The following is an 11,224-nucleotide window of genomic DNA, read 5'->3' on the forward strand; positions in this document are numbered from 1 at the left end:
AATTATTAGGCTTTCAAGTGTTCTACAGTTGTAAGGTTGCATTAGATTGGCCATTTTAGACCGAGCCACCCTAACTACTCTACAACGAGTAACTCTTCTGTCCAAGGCACACAAAACCCAAACACCTTTTCTCTGTTCCGCAATCTACTTATTAATCCTTCCCTGTGTGTTCAAATACTTACTAGAATCATTTGAACAGGTAAGGCAAAGGTTCCTAGGACCTATGTTACTAAACGTATGTGAATGTTACAAGAAAATGCAGGCAGTGCCAGTCCTGAAGGTATTCTCAGTTCAGCCATTGATTCTAGACAGTATAGCACAACCAGCATGTAGGCTAACACATCTGAGTATGTGGCACTACCCAAACAGCCTAGGGTGGAACAACAAAAAAAAAACAAACATAAAGTAAAGACTAATACTACACACCTTATGTGCATCAAGTTCCTACTTAATATATAGTGTATATAGTCAACTATATTTCCGGGTTACCAGTTGGGGCAGCTAATAAAGTTGGTCAGGAAATACCAATAGTAGCGCTAACTTTGCCTCTAGTAAAGCGTTGTCCTAAGTGTTCTGCAGTTAGGTTTATTTTTGAACCGCCTGGATTCTGTTGTTCTGATGATGAAGTTGAGATTGCATCCAATTCGTTCCCATCAAAACTCATTAGGCTCTTCACTTCAGAAGATGATGATGCTGTGCACTTCAAAACATATGCACACCTTTATAATGACCTCTTTGCTTTCAGTTCTCTTGGTGGCGATTTTGATTCATGTACTCAAAAAGGCATTTATGTATTCAAGTTACATGGCTAAATCTACCACTTCATACCTAATCTATTGCCTATTGACCATAACCCAAAATTCTTACAACTATACTTCTATGATGCTCAACATGAATCAGAAAATCGTTTGAATTTGTTCCTTGAACTGAGGCCTGATGTGATAGTTATTTTGATGGAAATCATGCAACACAACCCTTATGCGAAAATTTTCAGATCCCTGCGCAAGCTTGATGTTGTGGAGGATACAAAAATACGCTTAAACAAAGACCCTGTGCTTGACCAGCGCATATACAATGCTCCAACTGCTGAAGAGGTTGCCGTAATATGGGCTGAGGATTCTGCAACCAATGCGACTGGTAGACCCCATATTATTATCCACGAAAAGGCTGAACGCGAGCACGGGATTATGCACTACTATGGGTGTTACGATCCGCTGTAATACCCCCTCCTTCGGCCCTATGGTGATTGTGGTTGGCACCACAGTCTTGAAAAAACAAACAGTGGTGGTCGTAAGCAGCGTGTCCTTGCCCAGCAAAATATTGCTGCCACATTAGCCAGTGATGTCGATACCTTCTTATCCGCCGAGGGTGCTGGTTAGATTGTTTCCTCCACCCCCTTTTTAACATATTTTCTGTCCGACTACCTAATTAGGTCAACAATCATTGTTGTTTTCCTTTGTGTAGTTGCGACGCAGGTTAAAAGAACCATAACTCAAATTTCCTGCAGAGCACACTATGCATATGTCCTGCAAATGTGACCTTAGAACTACATTTTGCGAGTGTGTCGCTTGTTTAATCAATTCATCGTTGATATGTACGTGAAGCTTGAAAACACAAGCTTGGATTTTTTCAGGCAAAATCAGGCAACAATCCGGGCAGAGCTGTACCAAGGCATCTTGGATTGCTTTGAAGGGGACGAGAATAGTGGGGCAAATGTGGGCCGTAGAGTTATCCTCCCGCCTACCTTCCTTGGTGGGCCCCGTGACATGAAGCGGTGTTACTTAAATGCGCTAACCCTGGTGCAGCAAGCTAGCGATATGGTAAGCCTGACCTGTTTATTACAATGACGTGTGATCAAAACTGGCCTGAGATAAAGGATCACCTTGCCCTTGGTGAACTTGCCCAACATCAGCCAGATATAGTCGCTCGTGTTTTCCGTGCGAAACTGCTTAAATTGAAAAAAATGCTTGTCGAGGACAGTGTCTTGGGTGAGGTTCCAGCATACATGTATGTTGTTGAATTCCAGAAATTGCGGTTTTCCACGTGCGCATTTACTGCTAATTATGAAACCAGCTTACAAAATCAATGAACCTGATGCATTTGACAAGTTTATAAGTGCTGAAATTCCTGATGAGAGCAACCCTCACTTGCGAAGAATTATTTTAAGCCACATGATGCATGGCCCATGTGGGAACGCTAACACCGAATGTCCTTGTATGAAACACAAGAACATCCCTGGAACATGCAAGTATGGGTATCCAAAGGCATTTAGAGAAGAAACAAGTACGCACGAAAATGGATTTCCACTTTACAGAAGAAGAAATGATAGTAAAAAAACTATCATTCACAAGTTCGCCATGGACAATACATGGGTTATTCCATATAATCCTTACCTCTCCGCCCTCTTTGATTGTCATTCAAATGTTGAAGTTTGCTCAACAATCCAAGCAGTTAAGTACATATACAAGTATGTTTACAAAGGCCATGACAAAATATCATTTGCTGTGTCAAATCAGGAAAATCCAAAACCAGTTGATGAAATGGCACAATTTCAAACTGGGCGATGGGTTTCGCCTTGTGAGGTTGCACGAAGAATTTTTTCGTTTGACCTCTTTGAAAAGTATCCTTCTGTGCTCCCCCTTCAGGTTCATTTACCCAATGCACAGATAGTCTAGTTCAATCTTGCTGAACAGCTTGCTCGCATCGTCGCGAGTGAAGTAAGGTCTTGCACGTCGCACATCGAGTTTTTCAAAATGAATGCAACTGCAAATGGTGAACTCTTGTACTTAGAGTTTCCAGAATGTTACGTGTTAACAGCTTCTACAAAGACATGGACTAAAAGAGTGCACAAAAGATTTATTGTTGGCCGTTTGATATTTGTTGTACCAGTAGAGGGTGAGCGGTACTTCCTACGCCTTCTTCTTGCCCATGTACGTGGACCTACGTCATTTGATGATCTGCGAACCGTGGATGGCTACTTATGTGCAACGTTCCAATAAGCAGCGTTGAAATTAGGGCTCCTTCAAGAAGATGACTCCATTGTGAAATGCACGAAGAGGCATATGGTGTTGAAATGCCTAGTGCGTTGCGGCGTTTGTTCACGACAATCTTAATCTTTTATAAGCCTAGCAACCCTCTAGCGTTGTGGCATCAGTTCTACAGAAACCTTTCTGAAGACTTTGTGCGCAGGTTCTACCAAGAGAAGGAAAAGATTGCACTACTTACTATAAAAGCAATTGAACGACTCCTTGAGGATATGGGGAAAACTCTGGAAGATTTTGACCTCGATGGTTTGAAGGGGGCTGAAAGTGATGAGATCAAACGAACTAAAGATATTATTGACGCACTTTATGCACCAATACCAGATGAGTACAAAGAAGTACGAGGACATTTGAACTGCAAGCAACAAGAGGCGTTTGATTCTATTATGGATCACATTCGAACAGGCAAAGCTGCCGCCTTCTTTATAGACGGGCCAGGAAGGACGGGGAAGACGTACCTGTATCAAGCACTCTATGTAGAAGTCTGCTTGATGGACAAAATTGTTCTCCCTGTAGCAACGTCGGGTATTGCTGCAGAAAACATAGTCACTGGTCGAACTGCTCATTCTCGGTTTAAAATACCTCTTGATCACATTGTTTCGAAGGCGTGCAACGTGTCTAAGCAAAGCGGACTCGCAGCGCTTTTAAAAGAAACTTGCTCGATTATTTGGGATGAGTCTTCAATGGCTCAAAAGGAGAACATAGAATCGTTAGATTTACTATTGCGAGAATTATGTGACCCCAATGTTCCATTTGGAGGTAAAGTTGTCGTCTTTGGCGGTGATTTCCGCCAAGTTTTGCCAGTTGTGCCGCAAAAAACTCAGAATGAGGCTGTTGAAGCTAGCCTTGTGTCATCTACCCTATGGCCCACATTTATACGTTTCAGCCTAACTGAAAATATGCGTGCCCGAGAAGACCAACAATTTTCTGAATTTTTACTTGACCTTGGGAATGGGTGCCTCCAAACTGCTGAAGTTGCATCTATTCAAATACCGCCACAGATTGTTCTCCCGTTTGATGCGAACTCCAATTGTGTGAGTGAGCTTATGAAAAGCGTCTTCCCAGAGATCAATGTAGGGGCTTGTCCTGACATTTTTTTCACAGATCGGGCAATTTTAACGCCTATGAATGAAGATGTTGGTGGGCAATTTTAACCCCTTCCAGATCCAAAGAAAACAGTTTCCCATAAAACTCAGTTTTGCAGTGACTATTAACAAGTCACATGGACAAACTTTGAATCAGGTCGGCTTGTATCTACACCGGCCTTGTTTTTCCCCCGGCCAGCTCTACGTAGGCTTGTCTAGCGCACGTAAATCAAATAAAGTTAAAGTGTTGCCCAGCGTATCTCCACAGGATCATCCCACCGCTGTTAAGAATGTTATTTCTTTTAGGGTGTTAGAAAAAGCGAGTATTATATAATGATATCTTGCTAATGGTGAGTTCCAGTTTGTTGCATTTAAATGGTTTTAGCTTCGTACATTTCATACCAGCTCTGTTCATGCTTAGTCATACTCCGTTTTGCAGAGTGCTTTATGTCCAAACTAAATACGAGTATGGTTCGAGAAATCAACTGGGAACAGACTCACTTGCATGATTAAGCTACTTTGGTGAGTCTGCTGATTTTACTTCTCTTTATAGCAGTGTGCTTGAAGCATTGGATTCATGCTTGTGCACTTATTATGCTGCACTACACTCCCCAGGTTCCACTGTGTTTCCTAAGATCTTGCTATTTCACCTGACTTTTGGTAGCAAAGCAACAATTCAACACCTCAGGTAACCAGCTTCACCAGTATATAGTTCTTAATCTTACATCGGTTCCTAGAATATCAGACTAAATTACCTGTTCCCTTTGTTTCTCCTCCTGCACTAGTACAAAAAGGTCGATATGCGTCGGACTTGGGCCCGACGACACAGGTCTCGACGCAGATGACCTAAAAATGATCTGCGTTGTATGCGAAAACAACGCAGATTCACCAGCTATTTGCATCGCACGTTGTATACGTTGCGACGCAGATGGTTCTCACCAGCCTAACATAGAGCTTCAGAGGGTAATGTGCGTCGCACATCGCCTAGGGTGCGACGCATATAAGTGATTTGCGTTGCACCTTGGGCTACGTGCGATGCAAATTTCAATTTTTTTTTTTTAAAATATTTTTTTTTTGAGAGGAAAAAAAATTTAATTTTATGAATGGAATGAGGCGCTGTTGCAAACGCAATCGTAGATTTGTAATAATAAATTACAGAAAATAAAGAAAAAGAGATAATTACATTAAAAAGAATACATAAATTACAGAAAATCAAATTGTATACAACTCCACAACAATATTGTTTTGATTCTAAACATAATTTATTACGGTTACTATCAAAAAATGTATTAAAAACTAATCGAATGAGAGAAAAAAAATATGTAAAATAAATACAAATAAATTACATTTTTGCAGTAAAAAAAGATGTAAAACAAAAACTTAATCTAGAAACATGAGAAATAAACTGGGCAGACATTGTTTGTCGATGTTTCCGATAAGCTTGAAGAGGAAGAAGGCTTCGAGAACATGGCTTTGAGAACAAGGCTTCGAGATCTGAAAACGAAAAAAAGGAATTTCAGAAGAGAAAATTTAAAAAAAAAAAATCCTAAATCTGAAAAATAATCCCTAGACTAGGATAAATACCATAAAAAAAACAAAAAAAAAAAATCAGATTTAAGAAAAACGAAATGATATTATTTTCAGTTTTACAAAAATGAAAAAACTAACTTTCAGATAAGAAAATTAAACAGAAAATTAAAATGGAATACCAAGCAAATCAGATATAGAAAATGAAAAAAAAAATCGACAAAGAGGAGAATGCTTTCAATCCGGCGAAATCACAAGAGGGGGAAACCAATGAAAACCTTTCCCTCACATGAAGATATCTCCAACGTGCAATGAACTCATCATTTGGCTGCTCAACACTAGTAGAATAAATGCTTGTTGTTGCGGTCATAAACTGACCTATTGCAGTGGTTTTGACCGCGCAATTATTAAGGGGGCAACAATAGGTAATTAATATATTGCTGCGGTTTTAAACCGTAGCAATATGTTAAAATATTGTTGAGGTTTCTAGCGAAAACCGCAGCAATATATTTATTTTATATTAGAAAATTTTATTATATTGCTGCGGTTTTTAGGACAAACCGCAACAATATACTCTATTTTATAATAAATAATAAGCATATTGCTGCGGTTTTTACCAAAAACCGCAGCAATAGCTACAGGTGTAGGTAAATTTTTTTTTTTTTTTTTTTTTTGCATTTCGCAATTAAATTTGAAAATCAAAAAATCCTACAATAAAAGCAGCATGTTCTGAGTATAATCTTCCGAGTATTAACTGTTGAGCAACATAAATGGTTAAATGAGTGACTTTTCAAGTGACAAGTTAATGGATATAACATCTCAAAATGGAGGATGAAAATAAGTTTGTTTATCAGATCTTATGACAACTTAAATTTTAGTTACAATGACTAATTACAAAAAAATATATTAAAAAAATAAGAAACTGAAAATAAGAAAAAACCTAAAACAAAAAATCTACAGATCTAAAATAACGAAAAAATAGAAGAAAAAAAAAGGCAGAACCGGAAAAACAAAACACCAATAAATGTTGAAACTTAAAATACAGAAATTATGAGACCATAAAAAATCGAAAAAAACTAGTGTTGAAATTATGCATATGAACGGTTGAGTAATCTGGCGGACGAACACCAACAAGTGTTGAAACGAGTGTTGACGAACCAACGGTCAGATCTGGCGGACGGACGAACCAATGGTCAGATCTGGCAGACGAACCAATGGTCAGATCTGGCGGACGAACCATCGAATCTCGCGGACGAACCATCAAATCTTGAGCGACGATCGTGGTTGAAGCTTTGGCGGACGAACGAGCGAAACTTAAAACTCTGGCAGATGAACGACCGATCGTGGTCGAGTGGAGGAGAGAGTTCTAGCGTACAAAGACCGGACATGGTCGAGAGGAGGAGAGAAATCTGGCGTACGAAGACAAGTCGTGGTCGAGAGGAGGAGAGAGATAGAGAGGAAGAGAGGAGAGAGAGAGACAGAGAGAGAGAGTAAGAGAGGAGGAGAGAGAGAGGGGCGTGAGTGAGACTGTATGTGAGAGGCGTGAGTGAAAGGAAGAGGCGTGAGTGAGTGAAAAACCCTAGGGGTAAGTCTTCTATAATTAATTTGAAAAGTCTATTGCTGCGGTTTTTTGTAGGAACCGCAACAATATATTAAAATATTATTTTTTAATATTTTTTTAGTATATTGCTGCGGTTTTTGTCAGAAACTGCAGCAATATGTTTGGTCAAATAATTAAAAATTTTCAAAAAAAATTTGTTCAAACAATATTGCTGCGGTTTTCGGCTGAAACAGCAGCAATATGGTTATTTTATAATTTTTCTTTTCTTTTTGCGTTATATATTGCTGCGTATGGGTAAAACCGCAGCAATATTACCGCAGCAATAAGCAATTATTCTACTAGTGCAAAACATCAAATGTGGCGCCTAAAAAGAGTTAAACCAATAAGGAGCTTTCCTATCTAGGAGGGAAAACTTGTAATTGGCTTCAATGCTGCAAGTGGTCACTACCAAAAAAATCGATAAACAGAAATTAATCAACATTCAATTGATGAAGTGAAAGAGTACCGGTGTTGTTGTTCTTCAGATCGTGAGAGAACCAAAATCGACGGGGGTCTTCACAAGCGGCTAGGAGAGAGAGAGTGAGAGAGGTCTTCGTTGTACGTTTGTTGTTTGTCAGTGTTTCCGATGGGGGTCTTGAGATTGAGATAGAAGGAGAGGGTGAGATAGAGAGAGTATGGTGAGAGAGATTGAGAGAGATCTAGGTTAGAGATGGAGAGAGAGAAGATGAAGAGGAAACGGCTGAGACTAAGGCAAAAATTGTAAATGGGCTTTTTATATGGTGTACTATTTCAGTTTGTTAGGGCTCCAAAAAGTAAATAACTCAAGTGATGTGCGTCGGATGGGCCTATGGGTCCGATGCAAATCATCCTTTTGCAACGCTCCTTAGAGAGGCGCGACGCAGATAGTGTGAAAGGTTTTTTTTTCAAAGATGAGACGATTTGCGTCGGATGGGCCAGGGGATCCAACGCAAATTGGGCTTTTGCAATGTACCTAAGGCACGTGCGACGCATATAGTTCGTATATGGTGATTATGTACCCATGTTGTGCGTCGCACTCCTCTTTGCATGCGATGCAAATTATGTTATTGTGTCGTATTGCCTTTCATGCGACGCAAATAGGGCGACGCAAATCGTCCTTTTTCTACTAGTGCTGGTCACCTACATTCCTGAACACACCGTTGCAGTTTGCGCATGAAGGAAGTATGTACCGCTTTGATCAGTTGTACTATCCAGATGGACTTCTACCAAAACTAGTCTTCAAGGCCCATGCATGTGCACCTTGACTACTTCCGTCCAATCCTATAATATATTTTGAGTAACAACTAATACCACCTGCTAGCACATTCAGTAGGGCAGTGTATTTTGAAATTGTTAACTAACATTACACCTTCGCACTTTGTTACTTTTAGACTTATGAAAGGATCTTGAATTGCAAACATAATTATGAAAGGATCTTGAATTGCAAACATACACCTGCTACTGATGTTTCCGCTGCAGGTCAACATTTCAAGAAGAAGTCACTATTTTCATATGCACCGTAACTTCATATTACTTTTCACATTTGTTTGCGTGCTCTGCTCATTAGCAAGCGATGCCGTTAATCATGTACTCCGTTGCAACTGATACGTTCCCACAAACTTTCCTAATATCCCCTTTTCTTCTTCTCCACACTCCTTCCCCCTCTGTAATGATTTTAAAGTTGCTATACACAGAGCAGTTAGCTGCAGCGTGGTACACCCCCGAGCACAGAGCCACAGACACAAGATACCTACCATCTTTAGGTGTCCTATGTTAGATTAAATTTCAGTTGGTCCGGGCTTACTCATGTTAACAAGCATTGTTACATTCAATTATATTATTAACATGCATCGATGTTCTGGTGGCCCAGGGTTCACCATGCTAATTTGAGCCATTTGCTCTATTGGTTGTATTCCTCAACACAAAGCGTTCCAGTTTGGTATCACGACCTCCTATTTAAAACGTCATACTATAATATTTAGTAATTGCCTATGTCAAAATGCATGTGTTAGATCTAATTCATTTCATCGTTTTGTTTGAGTTACATGATTTAACCGCAAAATGCACGGATACCATGCTTCAAGACTGCACTGCGGAAGCCCAATTATCCCATAATGAGTGCCAATGGTGAGCTTCTTGCACCTACACTTGTGCCTGCAGTTCACGTTACCCTTGATTAACCCATATCCATTTATTTGCGGTTGTTCCCTGGACCATTGATGTGTCTGTTTCAATTGTTTTACTATGTACGTTAAAGCGACCATTCTAAATGATGTTCTAATAGATTTTTCTTATTCTACCCATAACAGTTAATATGCTGTATTGATAAGTCAGAGAACTTATTATTTACCACCATGTTCAAGCTTCTCAAGGCCCATAAGCCACTAAGGCACACATGCTCAACTGTAGGCTAGCCAAAACCAAATGTCGGCCCAACTGTACAAAATTTAAAACCCCATTGCAAGGCACTCCTCCTTCAAAAGTGGCCACCACATCAATATTAGGCACCTGTTTTCAAACGGTTGCTTTTAAAAAAGCCATTTAAATAGTATTCAGTTTAGTCTAAAGAAGATTTTTCACTTCTGCCACTGTATACAAGTACACTACAGTGGCCTTTCATTGTAATATACATGCACTTATAAAATGTAGTAATACATTCACCTTTAATATTATTATCTTGTACTAAAGCTTTGATTAAGTTGTCGTCTCTAACACACTAAATAGGTAAAAGTACAGGTCATAGGCTCCTATGACTAGGGATGGAAATATCCGGTGGATCACCCGTCCACCCGCCTTAATGGATGGGTGAAAAATCCGGTTTAAACGGATGCTAGACGGGTGACGGGTAAACGGATGCGGGTGACGGATCGGATTCGGGTGGACAATTTTCATCCATCACCTGACCCGTTAACCCGACCCATCACCCATTTAGTTCAAAAAAAACTTTATTTTTTTTCAGGTCAGACCTAAAGGGTAAAGGCCCACATCCCACTGTCTAATTTTACAATCTCACTTTCTCTCTCTTATGTTATGCCGCTATTTCTTACTCTTCAGTCTTCCCTATGGATCTCACTATCTCTTTATCTCTCTCTCAGATCTATCATCTATGGCTGAAATTTCAAAGGGTCTTCTAATGGCTGAAATTGATCAACCTTCGAGAAAGATGCAAGGGAACAACAATGAGATTATGAGGAATCAACGGTAACCTCTTCCCCAACCTCAATGTCACATTTCGAGGATCTTCCATCAGTATGCTCAGTTGCTGTGATGCTCGAATCTGAGCTTGATGAAAGTACTAGAGTTTGAGGGTGGTTACAGATGAGGAACAACAATCCAAGAAATCTTCAGTGGTCAGTTAGGATATTTTGATGTTTATAACTATAGTTATTGTATATTGATAACGTATTCTTGCTGAATTATAATTATTATTTTCGTAATTGTTGTTCTAGTGTTATGTTGTTGATGTTTTGTTGCGTTGCAGTTGATGTTTTTGATGTCGTTTTTTTTTTATGTTGGTGTTCATGTTCTTATATTTGAATTTAGGGTTTTGAGGTCGGAATTCGATTTTGGGTTTTTTGTTCGAACTATGGGTATATGGTGTTGATTTCTGGGTTGAGACTTGAGATTGATAAGATGCTGATTACTACTAATTATGGAGGCTGATTTTGTGAATTCAAGTGTTGTAAATCATTGCTCTTTGTTGGTGGTTTTCGGAGGTGTTTAGGGTTCATAAGTTTTGTTCATACAAGTAATTTTGTTAATTAGAACAGTTTAATGATTTCGAGTTTAGTGTTGTAGCATTAGTGAGCAGTTTTTATTTCCCAATATATTAATTAATTTCACCCGTTAACCACCCGATCCATCCGTTTCACCCGTGAAAATTGGATAAATGGATTCGGGGTGAAGATTAAACCGGGTGATGGATGGATCGGGAGGGGTGGATAGATGCGGGTGACGGATTCGGGTGAAGCATCACCCGCCCCGAACCCGAT

At 39.6% G+C, this 11,224-nt stretch overlaps 1 protein-coding gene across 1 annotated transcript; it reads left to right on the forward strand.

Annotated features, from left to right (window-relative positions):
* Nucleotides 1–3,046: 3,046 nt before the first annotated feature.
* Nucleotides 3,047–4,195, forward strand: LOC125496546 (uncharacterized). Its single transcript, XM_048642040.1, has one exon. The coding sequence runs from the start codon at nt 3,047–3,049 to the stop codon at nt 4,193–4,195; it is 1,149 nt and encodes a 382-aa protein (XP_048497997.1).
* Nucleotides 4,196–11,224: the final 7,029 nt, after the last annotated feature.

The sequence above is a fragment of the Beta vulgaris genome, chromosome 4 (genome assembly GCF_026745355.1).
Source record: "Beta vulgaris subsp. vulgaris cultivar EL10 chromosome 4, EL10.2, whole genome shotgun sequence".
NCBI classification, from domain to species: Eukaryota; Viridiplantae; Streptophyta; class Magnoliopsida; order Caryophyllales; family Amaranthaceae; genus Beta; species Beta vulgaris.

Bases quoted from the DNA above. Each gene is read 5' to 3' on its own strand.
- LOC125496546 (XM_048642040.1), top strand. From the start codon at position 3,047: ATGCACGAAGAGGCATATGGTGTTGAAATGCCTAGTGCGTTGCGGCGT.